The following is a 20,103-nucleotide window of genomic DNA, read 5'->3' on the forward strand; positions in this document are numbered from 1 at the left end:
TCTTTCTCAAACTGACCTTCTACTTCATTGTTAGTTAGATAATGTCTTATAGCCATCATGATAGAAGTGGGTCTTGAAAAGGAATTTGAACAAGACAGATTTAAATGCCATGACATTTCAGAGCTTTGAAATACTCTTCAAAGCTCAATGTTACTTTCACATGCATATGTGTAGCAAGAAGATGGGAACACTAAAATCACTAATTATACCATCCAGGAAGATTTTGCTTATAACTCCTAAGTAACCAACACAGTACCTTCAGTTTCATATTTGTTCTAATGAAAAAGGATGACCTCAGCCCAAGCCTGATTAGCTGATTTAACCAAGTTCTGCACGTCTAAAGTTACCTTTTCTGAATTTCCAGATTCATTTTATTCTTCATCTTTTTATATGTTTATAGCTTAGATAATCTCACTTTATTTTCCTGCGCTCATTACAGGTTGTGAAATGTACTAGTTTGTCCAGTAAATCATGCCAATCTCGTATTTAGTTCTTTAATACATCACTGCACCATTTAGCTTTCCCACAGAACTGAAAACATAGGCTCTTTAAGACCCAGTGTGTCACGTCTCACAGGAGCTATGCTTGGTTTTCAAAACCCTCTCCTACCCAGTACTTCCCGCCCTCCCTCCCCCACTTATGAAATTAAGTAAAGAAGGGTAAGCAAACATCCTGATACAAAGTCTGATGTGCTGGGGGTGAAGAATGAAACACGTTATGCAAGGTGACCATTAATAACTACAAACATAGCATATCAACTCTAATTTAAAATCAGACTTTTTTATGCTATGTCTGGCACCAGTGTAAATCATCAATAAATGTGCAAAAGCAGTTATTTTGTAATGGGCATACTCAATAATAGGTATCCAATAATGAAAATACTACTTTAAAGAAGCCTGGCTCACAGAACGAGAGAGAGACAGACAGGGCTTGGTTATCACACTAGCATCAAGAATGTAACAAAGAAATAGATGAACTCCTGCCTCCAGTCTCCTAGTAGTTTCTGTTATTTACACAAATGCAGAGACAAAACCCTAAAATATATTGACATTTGTCTGTTGTTGCATAATATTAGTTTGTTACTGTAACTAAAATTAGTTTAAATTCTCAATTTGCTAAAGAAAGATATGTACCTGTGTTGCTGGAGTTTTCTTTAAATACCAACAAAACTTTTATTGCATTGACTGCATTTTAAATTGATCCATACAGAAAGACAGATTTCATTAACTGTCAACGTAACAGCGTGATAAGTCAGTTGAACTTCTAAGTACTTAAATAAGGTGCTTTCATAATCACAAAGGCATCTATACAGCTGTCTATAGTACAAAATGAATCAAGATTTTAACTAATGCACGTAAGGGTAGAACTTCTCCTATTGCACTACCTGGTAATTGCAAAGGAGCCAACATCAGTAAGACAGCTCTTACGAAATTTAAACCTAAGTAGGATTTTATTGAATCTTAACAACTAGTGCTTCAGTGTGAACTGCCAGCAGTCCAAGTTGTCAAGGCACACAACTTGACCTATTAACATGTGACCTCTTTTTTACATCAAGCTAATCCTTTTTAACTCCATATATAGAAAAGATGTTCTGTTATAGCTTAAGAATGCAATGAACAAAAACTTTCCCACTCCATAGGCATCATCCAAAAGCTACAAAAAGCAGCATTCAGAGGATTAAATTAGATACAAAAATCGTGGAACTTCTAACTTTTTCTTATTCTCACCAGACAACTTCAGGATTTTCCAAATTGTACCAATTAGCATTATTGTTCCTTTGTTCATAGAATATCAGGATTGGAAGGGACCTCAGGAGGTCAAAGCAGGACCAATCACCAACTAAATCATCCCAACCAGGGCTTTCTCAAACCTGACCTTAAAAATCTCTAAAAAAGGAGATTCCACCACCTCCCTAGGTAACCCACTCCAGTGCTTCACCACCCTTCTAGTGAAAAAGTTTTTCCTAATATCCAACCTAAATCTCCCCCACTGCAACTTGAGACCATTACTCCTTGTTCTGTCATCTGGTACCACTGAGAACAGTCTAGATCCATCCTCTTTGAAACCCTTCAGGTAGCTGAAAGCAGCTAACAAATCCCCCTTCATTCTTCTCTTCTGCAGACTAAATAATCCCAGTTCCCTCAGCCTTTCCTCATAAATCATGTTCTCCAGCTCCCTAATCATTATTGTTGCCCTCTGCTGGACTCTTTCCAATTTTTCCACATCCTTCTTGTAAGTGGGGCCTAAAACTGGACACACTACTCCAGAGGAGGCCCCCACCAATGCTGAATAGAGGAAAATGATCACATCCCTCGATCTGCTTGCAATGCTACTACTTATAAAGCGCAAAATGCCATTAGCCTTCTTGGCAACAAGGGCGCACTGTTGACACATATCCAGCTTCTCATCCACTGTAACCCCCTAGGTCTTTTTCTGCAGAACTGCTGCATACCCACTCGGTCCCTAGTCTGTAGCGGAGCATGGGATTCTTCCGTCCTAAGTGTAAGACTCTGCCCTTGTCGAACCTCATCAGATTTCTTTTGGCCCAATCCTCTAATTTGTCTAGGTCCCTCTGTATCCTATCCCTACTGTCCAGCATATCTATGACTTCTCCCAATTTAGTGTCATCTGCAACTTGCTGAGGGTGCAATCCACATCATCCTCCAGATCATTGATCAAGATATTGAACAAAACTGGCCCCAGGACCGACCCTTGGGGAACTCTGCTTGACACTGGCTGCCAACTAGACTTGGAGCCATTGATCACTACCCGTTGAGCCCAATGATCTAGCCAGCTTTCTATCCACCTTATAGTCCATTCATCCAGCCCATATTTCTTTAACTTGCTGGCAAGAATATTGTGGGAGACCATATCAAGAGCTTTGCTAAAGTCAAGGAACACCACGTCCACTGCTTTCCCCTCATCCACAGGGCCAGTTGTTCCCATATATTAATACCTTTATGGGGTTGCTAGTAATATCATGGTGATGACTTAAAGAGCTGGATCTTAGTTGGTTTCCTGTCACTTCTGAGGAAGAACTACTGTGCATGCTGAATGAAAGACTGCAATAAGAAAGGTGGTGGACACCCATCCCTCGTCTACACACAGAATTTGCACTGGTTTAACATACAACAGTTTAAAAAATATTTAAATCAGTGCCAAAACACTTATTTATAATGGCTTATTTCAGTTTAACTTAAACCTATGCTTAAAATATGCTAAAGTTTGTTTCAAGCCAAGTTTGTATCAGTTTAAGAGTGGCCACATGGCCTTCTGCACTGGTTTAACTAAACTGATTTTAAAATACACCTGTAGTTAAACTGATGCAACTTTGCTTGTCTGTAACCCTCTAACTATGCCCCAGAAACCAACCATGTGTCAGTGGAGAGGGGAAGATCAGAGAAACTGTCCCTTCTCGCCATACATTTTGGAGTTACTCCTGGGAAATGAAGGGGAGTCAAAGAAACCATCTGCCAAACAAAGTGAAAATGACACAGATTACTTCTGTTAACTAACCACTTTAGACCAGCAAAACAAAACAAAAAAACACCAGACTCTTACATAAGTAACAAACCTCTACCAATAGCCCAAGAAATTTGTTGAATAATGAAGTCAAGTGTTTTTCCTGCAGCCAATTCACCATATTCCTACAAGAAAGCAAACAGAAGTCTCCTCCAATAGCATGAGCCTTTCCTTTTTTACCAGTATAAGCAAATTTAGAATGCTCTCATAGCTTTGACAGAAACAGCATATGTTTCTGGCACTGCAAACTCAGCCTCTTCTTTTTGAGAGGATCATAAAAAGGAAACTCTTCAACACTCCTCCTCTGTCCGACTACTACAAAAGCATGTAGAAAACTCAGAAATGCCTATAAATGTACTTAGATTGCAAGCTCTTTGGAGCAGAGACCATCTTTTTGTGCTGTGTTTATACAACACCTAGCACAATGAGGTCCTGGTCCATAACTAGAGCTCCTAAGTACTATCATAATACAAACAGAAAATACATTTTTTGGCTCTCCATCTTCCATGCCTCCAAAATCAACGAGGAGAATTAATCAATATGTTAAAAAAAAAAAACGTAAACTTTTCTAAAGATAGCAGACAATCTCTGCATAAGAGGTGCAAAACTGTACGTGCATTAGAGAGATGAGTCTGGCAATCTCACAAAACATGAGAATGTGAAACTATCCCTGTGGTTGGTGGTTAGAATTCCCAGGTTTACCATCTACATTTCTTCCTTTCATATTTCATTATTAATCATGAACTCTTTGGTCACTATTTTTAATGCACCAATATATATGTAGAAGCAAAGAAATGCAGCAACAAAAATATATTTAGCAAAAAGTCACCACATTACATACAGCATACTGAAATGCAGCACCTTTGGAAAGGCAAGGGGGGTTTTAAAGTGTGATGCACATGTGGGGGAATGCACTGTTGACTAAAGGCATCCAGGCAAACCTCTATTCTTATGAAAAGTATCATGGGAACTGAAGAGCTTTATTATTGTCACCAGAGAAGCTTAGGGTTACATGCAAAAAGCATGTGTAACTGAGCACCCAATTTGCATATGCAGTTACCACAATGGTATGCACCTAGATTCTATATGCCCCTATTTGCATGTGAGGACATCTGGTTGAATACCTAACTGGTCCAGTTGTATCTAGAACTGTTGCATTTATGAACTTTTAAACAAATGGTCATGGCCTTTTCAAATTTGAAATTCAGGAGCTATATGTACATGCAAAGCACAAGAGCTCTCAGGTTAAAGTGAGCTTCTCCACTCACAAAAGTCACTTTCTATGACAGTGAGCATCAAGGGGAGTAAATCTCCAGTCCTCCATGGTCTTCTTCTAAAAATCAAGGGTTGTGTTAAAAAAAAAGTTCACTCACGTTTATGATCCTGATCTAAAGATTGTCCATAGCCCTTCCATGCACAGAATAAAAGTGCAAACACATAGAACTCAGTTTAATCTAAAGGGTCATGTCCACCCCAGTAGAATCAGAACCAGTTTTTCCAGCAAGTCTGGATATTTTGAATGTGATCCTTCAAACAAGGGTAAACTGCAGCAGTGTAAATTCTATCTATTCTAGGGGGTTACCATGGTGTGGCTACACCAGTGCTAAAATCCTGGTGTAGACAGGGCCTGAGCAGTAATCACTGTGCCCCGTAGGAAGTGTTTGCAAGATCAGGCCCTTAAGATGGCAAATGTGCAATTATTTTCTGATTTGTGGCCATTCAGCACATCCTTTAGTTTGCATTTTTTAAATTATGTAAGTTTGCAAGTCATTTGTAAGAATGTAAAGCTGAACTGCAATACACTACCCTTTGTTTTACACATTCATTTTTAAAAATCCTTTGTTTTGATTGCAGTGTTGGTGTAGCCATGTTGGTCCAAGAATATTAGAGAGGTGAGGTAATATCTTTTTTCCAGCCAACTTCTGTTGATGAAAAACAAACAAGCAAGCTTTCAAGCCTACACTGAGCTCTTCTTCTCTTTCACCAACAGAAGTTGGTCCAATAAAAGATATTACCTCACCACCTTGCCCCTGTTTATTTTGATTGACAATATACACCAAAAAATGTCCTGTTAATCCAGAGCAATCACTTCCATTTGTACCAAATAATTCTCTTCCACATAGGCCAGCATTTCTAGTAGAATGAGATTGAAATTACTAAATCCTCAGGTCACACTTACTTTCTCATGTCACCCACTTTATTTAATTTTGCCTTATGTTTTTGTTCCATAGATTCTTAATTTATCTTAATACTTTACTGAAAAGACAAAAGCCAGTATCTATGAACAGACATTTCCAATAGGCCTTACTAAATCATCTTGAAGAGTAAAGAGATTTCCGCAGGTAAGAGCTGAGTAAAGCAGAGTTAGGACTTCAGGATTTGGCCCCATATCTGTAACACATGGGCAATTATAACTCTGAGTATTAATAAAATGTCCACATCACTTTACATTTGAGAAGGGGCTGGAAGTCAAACTTCAGGCAGAAAATGCCACTGGCAGATAAAATCCTTGCTTATACATTCTTGCATACTATATTTTTACTGGCTATATAACCATTAAATACTCACCACCGATAGCTGACTCCATGTTGATCTCAGAGGCGTATACTGAATAACTATCCTTTCCTCCGATTTTTGTTCTTTGGACTCAGAATCTTCATCAGAATCTATGTCCAGAGCCTTTTCTTTGTAGTTTTGATACAATACTGCATTTTCTACAATACAAAAGGAAGTGCCATTAATTGCCAGAAAGTTATAACTTTTGAAAACAAATGGCATAAGTAGCATTTAAACAATGAAATAAAGCAAATTATAGATGTTGCTCACAAACTGCATGAAGACAAAGATAGTGTCTTATTAAAGAATGACAGTGGCACAGTAACAATGGATCACTGTACCACTATTAAAAAAAATAGCCTTCTGACTGAATTAAAGAACAGATGTGTCCTTTGTTGAGGAAAACCTGAAAACAGCTTTATTTCCCCCTAATTTGTTGTGCAATGTGTCAAACTAAAGATTAAAAAAAAAAACATCAGTACAGTAAGGTCAATAATCCAGGTGTGGATTAGTGTGCACATAGTAAAAGGTATTAAGAACCTATTACCAATGGCAATTTTTCACTGTTAGCCTTAAAAAATTTTCATACTTCATTGGGGAAGGGGGAAAAATAATCCCAAATTTTGACTTCAGAACTTTAAAATCAGGAATGACCAACATAGAGCCTGTGGGGCACACCCAATCATCTTCCGAGACATGCTAAATGTGGGGCCTGCACACTTCCATGTGCACTCAGGATTCCTCTTCTATGTGCCTCAATGCTACCAGTATTAATGCAACAAAACCATATGGGGAAGGAGCACAAACATGGAGACCAGCTTCTTCTAGTGCTCACGCTCTTTATATTATATATATATATATATATATATTAAGCACAAGCATACGGGGAAAGAGGGAACTCAAAATACAGGAACTAAGCCACAAAGAGAAGAAACGTTTTATAGGAGAAAGGCTGACAATACTTTCAAAGGCAATACTTTTATAGGAGAAAGGCAGGTGTTTTGTATAACCTACTATTTATAGGAACGAAAGTGAAAGAGATTGAGCTCCTCAGTGAGTCTTTAAGAGTCTGCTAAAGTCTTTCGTCAAACTGGTCAGATTTGCTTTAGCTGCTGTGTCCATTAGCACTTGGCTGAAGGGTTGTACATAAGGGCTAGAGTTTATAAGGTGTGTACACACATCATATAATCATAAACACATAGCGTAACTGCATATGATGCTGTGTAACAGGGGAACTCTGCCAAAAAAACCACTAAGACCTTGCCCAAAGAGTTTACAATCCAAAGAACTACAGTAAACACAGTGGGCCAGGATCATTATAGACGGCATGCTCCAAAGCATAGGTGATATTTTTATAAACTTTTCGAGGATGGAAGCTTGGCATATAATAACTGAATCCTGAATGCCATTCTAGGGCGCAAAGAGTAAGGAGTGAACACAGAGACGAAGGGAGCAGTCAGAAGAAACCTTGGACATAGAATCAGGAGAGAGGAATGAGGTATTGTAGAAAATGAAGGCAGGGCATATTTGTGGATTGCTTCAAAAGCGAAGAGTTGCTTAAACAATGCATGAGACCTGAGAAGTTAAGAAAAGAAGAGGAGACAAAGCAGTGGGAAAGTAAGATGTTCACAGCAACTAGATTTTGAATGGACTTGGGGAGATCAAAGATGGGTAAGCAGAGAGAGTGCCAATCACCATAGTCAAGAGACATTACAAGAGTATGGACTAATGTTTGTTGTAAACTAGAGAGGAGGGGACGCAGCCAGTTCATCAAAATCAGGGTCAGAGGAGCAGGGAAGAGCGGAGACAAAGATGACATCGAGACTACAAGCTTATGGGTCAGAACAGCAACACGAGAAAGAAAAGATTATGTTAGACTGCAGGGATAGTTTTCATAAGTATTGGTGGTTTACACCTAAAACCCAGAGAATGGCACCTTGCCCCCTAACCCCCCAATTCTGCAACCTGATCCACAGGTTAATCCTGACACTCACATAGACCCCAACGAAGTCAAAGGTCTATGTATGAGGTCTGACCACTGAAATCAGCTTGCAGGAATTGGCTTTATTTTATGCAAATCCCACAGTGTTTTTATAAGAGCTGAAGCTTAAACTATATACACAAATACATATAAATAGTTCTTTTTATATTCCAGTGTAAGGTATTTAGAATAGCAACCATGTTAGTCTGTATTCGCAAAAAGAAAAGGAGTACTTGTGGCACCTTAGAGACTAACAAATTTATTTGAGCATAAGCTTTCGTGAGCTACAGCTCACTTCATTGATGAATCTGATGAAGTGAGCTGTAGCTCACGGAAGCTTATGCTCAAGTGTAAGGTATTGTTTACCTGCCTTTCCGTATTCTTTAAGCAATTCTACAAACAGAATTTAAAGGCAGTTGTATTATTATTAAAGTATTTCCAGCTGATAACTGAAATCTAAAAATCTTGAATTAACTAACATGCTTTTCTTTGATAAAAATCTACAGTATTTTGACATATTGTTCTCTTGAAGTCAGCTTCTTTTGAGATTTATTTGGTCATTTGAAAGCTTGTGTTTTTATCAGTACATGCATTTAAATAATAAAAACCAGTCTCCACAAAATCCAGTGCTTACCTTCCCCATCAAATGTCCCTTGTCCTTTCCGTGTTTTCTTCTAGGATGTTTTTGTAAAGAAAAGAAACATGAAAATAAGAATACAAAGCCACTGACTGCAACAAAGGTTATGCTATTTTATTTAATATTACCTAAGGCACTGAGTTAATTATTCCTAGTTTATAAACTTTTGACAATTAGTAAATTATTCACACAACCATTGTTTCACTACAAATGTAACATTAAAGTTATTATGGACTTTCTTCTAATTGCTTAGTCATTCGTCATGTTGCATTTTTCCTACAAACTGAATAAAAAGCCATTCAAAATTATTTCATACTATAGCATTACAAGAGTTCAATAAACTCGCATTTCACTGGCTCTGAGCTATCCTATCAAGTATACATTGTTCTTGTTAGAGTGACTAGCTTTCCTTCTTCTCATGCTACAAAAAATTCATATAAAGGCACCATGTAAGTTAGTTTCTGAGACCATAACAAGCCCTCTGAAATAAAACAAACTTATTGGTGAACTACACTTTTGACCTTTATGTGCTTCAATACTATTAGTTTAACTGGTAAAAACAACAACAACAACAACAACAAAAAACACACGCGCAACAACAACAGAAAGTCATCTCTGTATAAAGACAGGGCAATATAACGTCTTCCTGTTTTAAGCAGGAGTCCTCAGTGCTTTCGTTGGGGGAGGTCTGTAGGAAAAAAAAACTAATTGAATGATACAGCCACAATCTGACCTACTGAAACTGCTTGTTTGTGTAATTTCTGTGCAAGCTCCCAACTCCCTAAATTTTTCATTTGCCTGAGAACTGTCATACACTTGATAATTATTCTACTAGTTACAGCTATTATGCTTTGCCTGGAGTGCTTTACTGCACAATTCCAAGTCACCCTGCAGAGCTTTTTAATCTACCAATTTTTAAAAGCATTTGATGCTTGAAGGGTAGAATGCAAATGAAACAACAAAAAGACAAAGATTAACATTTTTTTCAAGCCATAAAAGGTTTTTTAGCAAGATGTGGCATAATTATAATATAATTAATTTAGCAAGAGAAAATGTAACAAAACTATTATGCAAAAAGGATTAAATCTGAGGACTGAAATAAGACATTCTGCTTTTAGGATACACCTAAGGCTACTTCAAGATACTTTAAAAGGACTCTGTCGATTTAAAAAGTTCCCTTCTACCTGAATTTTTTTAAAACATACCGTTACAAGTAACAGGCAAGGTTACTATAACTGAAAGAGATGCGGCCGGGGGGGGGGGGGGGGGGGGGAGAGTAGTTGGACTACTTTTTTGCCACTTCATTTACTTTTTACATTAGGCAGCACTTTGTAAAGTCAGTTTCATTGTCTCCCCTATTCAATCATATATAGGGGTGTGACAAGCATTTTTAAATGTAAGCAAATATGAATGCAAGACAAAAACTAAATTGACAGGGGGATTCAGTGACAAAATGTAAATATGAAATTACCTTTAACTCGTATTTTAAACTGGCTAGGTTTCAAATTAATGGTATCCTTAAAGTACTGTTTTCACTACAGTAAAAATTGAGGAAATGTTAAGTGACCATTTATACCTGTCAGATACCACAGAGAAGTTTCTAATAATAAACAGCAGAACTCAAAAACAAATGCATTAAAGAAAATACTTAGACTGCTAATCACTACCTTTAAAGTGGCCAGTACCATTCAAAAAAAAAAAAAAAAAAAAAAGCGTAAACTTCATCTACCAGTTTACTCACCTTTATTCTTCCTAAACTAGAAAATTTCTCCTTGTCCTCCACAACAGCTTTGAGTATTGGCTGGGACATTCTATTTTTTTTGTTAAAATTTGTAGAACTGTCAAAGTCAATGCCACTCACTACTGCTCTTCGATAGGAAGTAGACCTCAATCCTCTTCTCAATGCCCCTGGGCTATTCAGGTTACCTTCCGTCTCTTCATCACTATCAGCTACCAAAGGCATATTAAGCACCTCCAACATGCTACGGACCTTGAGGACCCTTTTGTTCGGCTCCATATTCTGGTTGCTGGTTTTGTTTGTCACTTTTATTTCAGAAGCTAAACTCCTAGGAATGATCTGTTGTTTCCCCACTTTGAGTGCAGCAGGACTATTTGTACTCAGAACTATTGACTGTTTTTCTGGGAGTTGGTTCTGATTAGATATCAGTTTGTGGAGAGTTAAGTTTTGCTGTGAGGGAGCTGTCTGGGAAACCAATGAGGATCCCACAAGTGCCTTTTCTGGTTTTTAAAAAGCTGGTAGGATTGTAACTGCAAAACAGCCATTGTGTTATTATTCAGTGAAGGCATATTTCCAGGTAAGGACCCAGGAGTTGGCATAAAAGCAGTCTGTTCATCTTCTGGGATAAGTGCTGATTGACTGGAAATCATCACTGGATGAAGCAATGTGTCATCTGGCGAGGTTACTGTACCAGTTGCTGTAAAACTTACCAAGTTATCTGAAACCAGTTTCAGAACCTGAGACGCCTGGTCAGAAGAAAGTTGGGGGGATACAGCTTTATACTCTGGAGATCCTATTTTTCCATTTGGCACAGATCCCATCTTGGACTTAAAAGAGGAGGGGCTCCTTTGGACTAATCTGTTGTCTGGAGAAGTAACTATTGTTTCAGCGGGCTGAGTCACAGTGAATGTACCCCTGTCTTCCACAGGGAAATCTGTGAAGAGGACCCCGTTGGGGCTCTGGTAAGACTGGGGTCTAGGTTTGCTCTTGGTGCGTAGCTGGGGGGTCGATCTCCTCCTCCACCATGGCGTTATGTTGTTACTAGAAAAATCCACTTCACTTTCCCCATCCATAGCAAATTCCTTAGGGTCACCACTAGTGCAAGAAGGAGGCAACAAATCCTGCAGAGGCTCAGTCCTCGCACGCTCTCCTTTTACTACGAGGAAACAGCAGTAAGCACAACTTTGTCATTGCACACCCAGCCCCAACAGTACTTGCAGAAGGTTTCTTGCAATGCCACTTACACCCCTACCCCCGCTGCAGTGACCGCGCGGCGTTAGAAGTCGGAGAGAGTTTTCAGAGTCCTCCCCCCCCTCCCCCAAGCAGCCGCTAGGGCTACAGCGGCTCCCCCCCCCCCCCGCACGCCAGGGAGCCGAACTTGGCGGGTGCAAACCCAGACCCGCAGCCCACCTGCTGGGCGCCCCACGGCCGGAGGGGGCCCAGCACCGAACGAGCCCACCCCCGGCCTGCGAGCACCGCGGCGAGAGAACTTTGCACGGAGCCACGCGCCCCCCCCCCCCCCCCGAGCCCGCAGCCAGGCGGAACAATTCCCCGCAGAGCGGCTGCTCCAGGGACTCACCGCATCGCCGCGAGCAGCCGCAGGAGGGAAAGCGCCTCTCGCCCGGAGGGCGGGGGGGGGGGGGACGCTCCCGTCCCCACCTGCCGCTCGCTGCCCGCCTCTGCCACGGACTGCGGTGCACCGGCCGCCCCCCCCCCCCCGCTCTGCTTCAGCGGGATTCCCCACCCAGCCTTCAACCTGAGCCGTCCGCGCCCCGCCCGCCGGGAGCTAAGCGCCGCCCCTGCAGCCCCGCGGAGCAGGAGGGGAGACGCCGCCTCCCTGCGGGCACCCGGCGGAGCCCCGAGGCCGGCCGCGCTCGCACCCAGAGTCCACGGCTCCAGCGCCAGCCGCCCCCGGCCCCCGCTGTTTCGGGTGGCTGCGAAGCCCAGGCCCGCAGAGGCCGTGGGACGGTGCAGGACTCCCGGACTGGCCCCGAGCTGTGCGCGTCCCCCAACCCCGGGCCTCTGGGGAAAGCCTGGAGCCAGACGGTCTTTGTCTCAAGCCGGCGCTGCTGGCGGTTGTAACTTTGAGTTTGTAGCAGGGCAGCGCTCGGCCATAGCGTGGTCCTCCAACACACGCACACCATGGAAACGGCAGGGCTGGAGAGCGAGGGCTGCCGTTAACACCGCGTGGCCCAATTGTTTCATGGGGCAGCCGCCAGAGAAGACACGAGGCCCCGGGGCTGTGGGAGCACTCAAGTGCCTGCGCCGCGCAGCTCTCCACCCCTGCGCTTTCCATTTACACGAGGCTAACGCGATTGCTCAGGGTGTGAAACATCCGCCCCCTGCCACCCATAGGGCTTCTCCGCTCAACCTCTTGCGGAAAGGGATTAACCCCACCAACCAGAGCAGCTCCGCCATTGGCGGAATAGCCTCTTCAATGACGCGCAACAGCATTTAAGCGTAGGCCTGCCCTAGGTCTAGACAGGAACAGGGGCCTCAGTCATCCAGCTCACCTTTCAGAAGGTTTCTGCTTTTGTATGCACAATGGTGGGTTGGGAAAAGTCATGTCAGGTGGACCTCAGGGAATTCATTTAAACCTGAAAAATAAGGCAATGCAAAGGGAGACCTTGACCCTGCCTATGCAGGAGTACTCTCATCAGGTCTGCACTCTCTTTGAATTCACTACTGCTGCCCATAAAGTTAAGGGTTTGGATAAGTGGTTGCAGAATTAGGGACTAAATCTGAAAGAGAAAAATCACGCCCTGGAAGAACCACCACCCACATCAGATCATACAGGGTAGAACTCACACTTGTACCTGTGCGAATAAAGGGATGTTTTGAGTGGAGTGGGAAATTTCAGTGGCCCTCTACACCCCAGTCAGACATTTTCTTATTAAATGTAATACTAATCCAATCAAAAGTGGCAGTGACAAAAAGTTAGTACTAGCTGAGTAAGGTGAGTTTTGAGGCCAAAGCCGGGTCCCCAACAGATAAGTATCCATATCACCTAGACCACCACCCTTGTATGTAGCACTAGCTTACAGCTCTGTAGTGCCCAAACATTCCAAGAGGCCATGGATTGAACATACATTGCCAATTCCTCCCTTGTTCAGGGTTGAGATAAATTAAGGGTCACAGCCTTTCGATACAAATGTGTGCATAAACAAGAGACTGCAATCTCCAGGAATGACAATCCAGCACTTTCCAAGAGAACCACAAATACACACAAATATTTCAACACTATGCATATTAAAAATATCTAATGTAGTATTTTAAAAAATATATCACAAAAGCCAGGATTTTGTAATAAATTTGCTGGACAGCAGTACCATTTCACGTTGCGTCTTCCTGTGTATATTTAGAGATTTGTGGGGGTGGCCACTGGCAATACTGAAGTTGGCCAAAGGTTTGCGTAAACAAACAGTTTCTTCCAGCAAACTTTCTTCTAGAGAGGGAATCAGAGCTGGCTAGCTCAGATTCTTTTGCTGCATGCCAAACAAAGGTTAGAACAAATCTGGGAAAAGGGTAGAACTTTTTGGTAAGAAAATAGGAAATACACAGCAATTCTATTGGCAGTTAATTCTTATGAATTACATAAGCTTGAAAAATTGTGGTTGTAATGATTTTGCAACTTTTATATAGCTTTGGTACATAATGTATCTTTTCAAGGGGAATAAAAACAGACTAGGTATTGGGGAAAAAAAATCAAAGCTGCTTCACACATGTTCCTCATTGACTGTAAAAGACTCCTCTCCCATGTACCAAACTATGATACCATGATTCAATACTCACTCATATAATGCAGGCTTAAACTCAAGGATATCGAAAGTTGCACCAGTGGTAAATCTCACTCACTTATTTTAGAAGAGGCAATTGTGCCCTTATTCTCTGGGATCTGTACTATTTGTCCAGCTAATGGGGTCAGAACCACCCCATGGATGGACACTCCCTTACGGCTGGACTGGCACCTTGCAATCCAATTTGAATAAGGGACAACATATAGTTGTGGAGCACCATGCTCGAAGGAGGGAAGTAAGCTGCTCTAGCCCTTTTCCAGCTGCAGTTTATTTCCACTCAGTGAGGTTAGCTGTGCTGTGTCAGTGCAGAAGAGGGTGGAGCCAAGATTTTTTTTCTTCCTCACTCCTGCCCATGTACCTGTACAGGAAAGGAAGTAGCATCTCAGTAGTAGTGAGTCTCCTTCCCATGCACCGGCAGCAGATGCAGGTTGTTTCCTGTGCAAAGAGCGATGGTTAAAGCAGGTTAAGTTGGAAAAGTGAAACTTTATTAATCCCTTCGGCCTGTTCTGTCAATGTAGCAGAGTTGCTTCCAGCTTAACTTTCTGGATGTCCCTGTTTTTCTGGTGTCCCATCACTAATAGCACCCCCGGGGCCCTCTAACTCCAGTGCCACTAATTGTAATACATCTTCCCTATTTTACAAACATTTTAATATAAACATTAAAAACAAGTAATAGATGCCCAGATCCCTATCCTTTGGCAAGAGGTTGCTAGCACATAGCAGAGATCTTAAGATAGTTTGGTGTCCTCAACAGGTGACCATACCAGGAACGTCCTATCTCTGTCTCACTAGACATACTCTGAGACAGGTGACAGACTGCAATCAAAAATCCATAGCTGGCACCTCAGAGTCTAGCAACTATTTCTCTGTGGAGCCTCTTCCTTCCCTGTGGGCTTGGCCTCAAGATGGCTCTTTGTTTCTCTGTTCTGTGATTATCTCTGTAGGCTCCCTCTGGGTGTTGTATTTCCTGGCTCATAAGTGCTTCCTGTTCCTTCAGATCCCTTCTCTCTCTTGTGTAGTCACCTCATATGACCTGGGTGCCATTGAACCCCTCACGATTCCTTTAGTTCACTCCATCTAGTGTCTCTCTAAATGCTGGATGGGCACAGGAGTGCCTGTCTCCAAGGCTGGTAGGTTCTTGGCTGACCTGTCGTACCCTAGTGTGTACTTTTTCTAACTGCTGGTCATCTCCTTTTGGTAGTGTCCCCATCCTTCTGGCTGCAGCAGATCTTCCCTTATTGGTAACATGGGTTTGGTCCTTCCTGCTATCAGTGCCTGTGTGGGACTGTTTTGGCACCCCTGACATAGGGTATTCCTATGTGCCAAAAATGCTAGCAAGGGGTCTGAACCAGAAGAAACAACCTTGTGAAACAGCCTTGTGTAATGCTGTTTTCACAACTGATTGCACATTACCATTACTCTGTTGGTATTCTGTGGAGGAGATGTTGTGGTGATCAAACTCCCATTTGTGTGCATATTCCTCAAATTCTTTCAAGACAAATTGGGGACTGTTAGTGACTATTATGTCTGGAATGCCATATCTTGCAAAGTGGGCCTTCAGTTTGACAAACACTGACTTGCTTCTTATATCAGGCAGGATATTGGCCTCCCAATTTTGAATTCTACTGTAATACAATACTGCATTTCCTTTTAAGTAAGTCCTTTCCCACCAGTCAGGTGAGCAGGTCATGTGGTAATAATCATACAACTGGCAAGTTTCAGACCCTTCTATCAAGGAGTGGAGTTGTGTATTTATTCCCAGGTAGTAAACACAGTTGTCAATGTGTGAAGAATGTATTTTTTCATAATGAGGTAAGACAGCTCCCTGTCATGAAAATATGATTCTATCCTGCATACACAACTCATCTTTAATTTGAAAATGTGGTTCTGCTTCTACTGGTAGTTGGCTTTTGTCTTCTGGCCATTCTTCTAGTAGTGTTCTCTTGATTGCCTGCAGTTGGATGTCCTTTCTGTAAACTCTTTGATTTCTATCAGCTTCGCTGTTGAATCTGAGAGAGAGAGCAGTATGTTAGCAGAGTCAGTGTCCTGATCTCCTTCCCACAACTCGCTGATGCTAGACATATATAGCCTGGATTCTAACACCAGTAATGGCCCTGAACAATGTCTGATCTCCATCTGGTAGCACTGCAGGCACCACAACTTGTTACAATCTCTTTGGAGCACTAAGGAGGGACTTTGTCATGTTTGCCTCTAGGGCAGTTGTCCCCAAACTGTGAGGCACACCCCCAAGGGGCACAGAAGAACATCCAGGGGGCACAGTGAGCCTGGGTCAGCCCCCTAGGGGCAGGGAGGGAATGCCACTCAACCCCACTGTGCCTCCTGTTCTGCTCCAGCCATGGCTCCTCTCCCAGCCACAGCTCCCTGCTGCAGCCCCCTGGCCAAAGGTTGCCAGGTGCCTGGTTTTTGACCAGGAAGTCTCATTGGAAAGGGGACCTGGCAGTGTTCAGTCAGCACTCAGAGATTCTGGCGGCTTCCCCATGCTGCCCTGAGCGCGGCTTCCCCTTCCCCACGCCCTATTCTTGGAGTACATGGCTCCCCCTCCCAGACTCACCCCACCATCCCCAGAGCATGGCTTCCCTGCCCCCATCCTACTACACTCACCCTGCCCCAGCTCCCAAGGGGGTGCACACCACGTAAGAGAGGCACAATTGAAAAAGTTTGGGGACTATTGCTCTAGGGTTTTGTGGTTTGATTACACTATTACTGGATGGCCATCGGTGTACTGATGGAATCACTCCACTCCAAATACCACAGTCCGAAGCTCTTTTTATTTAGGCATATCCCTGTTCAGTCTGTGACAGAGTTCTGAGGGCATAAGCAACCGGCTGCTCCTGCAAAAGAGCTACACCCAATCCTTTCTCCAATGCATCACATTGGAATATCAGTGGCTCTCCTGGCTGGTAGTACTTTAGGAGAGGAGAGAGGCATCCATTATCAGTTTCAGTGTGTTAGATGCTTGCTGTTGGAGACCTGCCCAGTCCACTCAACATCCTGCCTTATGAGTCAACATACAGGTTCTGCTACTACAGCCAGGTGTGGACAGAACTTTGGAATGATACATTTTCCATCCAAGAGGCACTGTACCACTTTCACATCCACTGAAGTTGGCATGCCTCTGACTCCTTGATCTTGTTGGAATCTGTTCAATCCCTCAGTTGTGAGCAGATATCTGAAGTATGTCACCTCATGCTGTCTGAGTTGTATTTTTGCTGGACTGAGTTTTAGGTTCTTGTCCCTGCATCATTGTAGGAAAGCTTATAATTTTCTGGCATGGTCTCGTTCAGCTTCTGTATCATTACTCCCTTCACCTATGAGGATATCACCTGCAATTATTTTCACCCCAGGAAATCCTTCCAATGCTTGGGTGAATCTCCTCTGGACCTATGCCCATCATCTGTTGTGACCAAATAGCATTGCAAAAGTTATCAGCATGCTGGAGTCTTTATCCAGGTTTATGTGCCAAAACCCATTCTTTACATCAGACCATAAAAATGTTGGCTTTGGAAAGTTCTGGTAAGATGTCATCAGTTGTGGCATATTTTCAATGCTTACTTCAGTGGTTCTCTCTCTATATAGATGCATAATTTGCCTGATGGCTTCTTCGTCACCAGCATGTTGCTTACCAAGGTTATACTGGCCTCTACAGATGCTAGGATATCCCTGCTCTGTTGACTTTTGAGCTCCTTGAGTACTTGATTATGTAGTACCCCTTGAATTTTCCTTTGTGATAAGCACACAGGTTCCATTGTTGAGTCTACTTCAAATCACAGATTTCCTCTGAGGTACCCGGTGTCTTTGGAAAACATCCCCATATGCTTTCAAAATTGTCTCCATGATCTATGGACTCATGGAGAGAGTTATGGTGTTATCGCCACTATCTGATGTGCCATCCCCCTTTGTACAAGTCTGGATGAATCTTTCTGAGACCTTCTTCTGCTCTTGCATACACTGCTAAAATGGGTGAACTTGCCACATTCCATGCAATGCTATCCCAGTGTGGGGCACTTCTTTACCTGTTTGTGCTGCCTCCCACAGGAAATGCATCTCACTATGGGTATGGAACCCTGACCACTTGCTCTCCTTTGCAGTTGTCTCACTCCATGTACTTCTGGGAGTGTGGTGTCTCCTCAGGCTTACATCCTCTCTCAAGGCTTCCGCTGCACACCCCTTGTCTAAGCATCTGTCTAATGTAAGATTGCCTTTCTGGAGCAGCCACTCCTGCAAATGGTGATTCCAAATGCCAGACTATCCTATCATAAAATTAGGGAGTCTGTCAAACCCCAACTCCCAAAAATTGCATATAGCAACCACTGTGTGTAAGGCAGTAACATAGAGGTCTATCCCCTCCCGTTTGGAGTCATCTCTAGAGAAAAACCTGTGTCACTTCACAGGAACATAAAGTCTGGCAAGTCAAGTGTAAAAGTATAATTAGACAGGCCAAAATAGAATTTGAAGAGCAAAGAGCCAAACTCCCCAAAACTAACAGCAAAACGCATTTTCAGTACATCAGAAGCAGGAAGCCTGTCAAACGATCAGTGGGGCCACTCAATGGCTAAGGTGCTAAAGGAGCACTCAAGGAAGATAAGGCCATTGCAGAGAAGCTAAATGAATTTTTTTAATCAGTCTTCACTGTAGAGAATATGAGGCAGGTTCCCATACCTGTGCCATTCTTTTAGGTGACAAATCTGAGGAACGGTCTCAGATTGAGGTGTCAAAAGAGGTGGTTTTGGAACAAACTGGCAAAATTAAACAATAATAAGTCACCAGGACTAGATGGTATTTACCCAAGAGTTATGAAGACACTCAAATATGAAATTGCAGACTACTAACTGTCCAACCTCATTTCATTTAAATCAGCTTCTGTACCAGATGACTGGAGAATAGCTAATGTGACATCAGTTTTTTAAAAAAGGCTCCAGAGATGATCCTGGCAATTATAGGCCACTAAGCCTAACTTCAGTATCAGGTAAATTGGTTGAAACTATAGTAAACAACAGAACTATAAGATGCATAGATAAACATGATTGTTGGGAAAGAGTCAACATGGCTTTTGTAAAGGGAAATCATGCCTCACCAATCTATTAGAATTCTTTGAGGGGGGTCAACAAAACATGTGGACAAAGGTGATCCAGTGGATATAGTGTACTTGGACTTTCAGAAAGCTTTGAAAAGTTCCCTCACCAAAGGCTCTTAGGCAAAATAAGCAGTCATGGGATATGAGGAAAGGTTCTCTGATGGATCTGTAACTGGTTAAAAGACAGAAAACAAAGGGTAGGAATATGGTCAGTTTTGAGCATTGAGAGAGGTAAATAGTGGTATCACCTAGGGATCTGTTCTGGCACCAGTACTGTTCAACATATTCATAAATGATCTGGAAAAAGGGTAAACAGTGAGATGGCAAACAAGTTTACTCAAGATAGAAGACTTACAAAGGGATCTCACAACACTGGGTGACTGGGCAACAAAATGGCAGATGAAATTCAGCATTGATAAATCCAAAGTAATGCACGTTGGAAGACATAATCCCAACTATACATACAAAATGATGGGGTCTAAATTAGCTGGTATAACTCAAGGAAGATCTTGAGTCATTGTGGATAGTTCTCTGAAAACATCCATTCAATGTGCAGCGGCACTCAAAAAGTTAACAATGTTAGGAACTATCAGGAAAGGAATAGACAATAAGACAGAAAATATCATAATGCCATTTTATAAATCCATGGTACGTGCACACTTTGAATACTGCATACAGTTCTGGTCATCCCATCTCAAAAAAGATATATGAATTGGAAAAGGTACAGAGAAGGGAAACAAAAGTGATTAAGGGTATGGAAGAGATCCGTAGAGGAGA

The 20,103-nt window shown here is 42.2% G+C and overlaps 1 protein-coding gene across 1 annotated transcript in view; it reads right to left on the minus strand.

Moving 5' to 3' along the window:
• The window catches only part of ARHGEF26 (Rho guanine nucleotide exchange factor 26), a 121,160-nt gene extending 109,009 nt beyond the window's left edge, over positions 1–12,151 (minus strand). The window contains 5 exon segments of the mRNA XM_043492293.1: positions 6,091–6,236; positions 8,694–8,733; positions 10,438–10,937; positions 10,940–11,590; positions 12,014–12,151. Of these exon segments, the coding sequence (XP_043348228.1) occupies positions 6,091–6,236; positions 8,694–8,733; positions 10,438–10,937; positions 10,940–11,507 (1,254 nt within the window). The 5' untranslated portion in view covers positions 11,508–11,590; positions 12,014–12,151.
• Positions 12,152–20,103: the final 7,952 nt, after the last annotated feature.

Source organism: Dermochelys coriacea, chromosome 9 (genome assembly GCF_009764565.3).
Source record: "Dermochelys coriacea isolate rDerCor1 chromosome 9, rDerCor1.pri.v4, whole genome shotgun sequence".
Classification (NCBI taxonomy): domain Eukaryota; kingdom Metazoa; phylum Chordata; order Testudines; family Dermochelyidae; genus Dermochelys; species Dermochelys coriacea.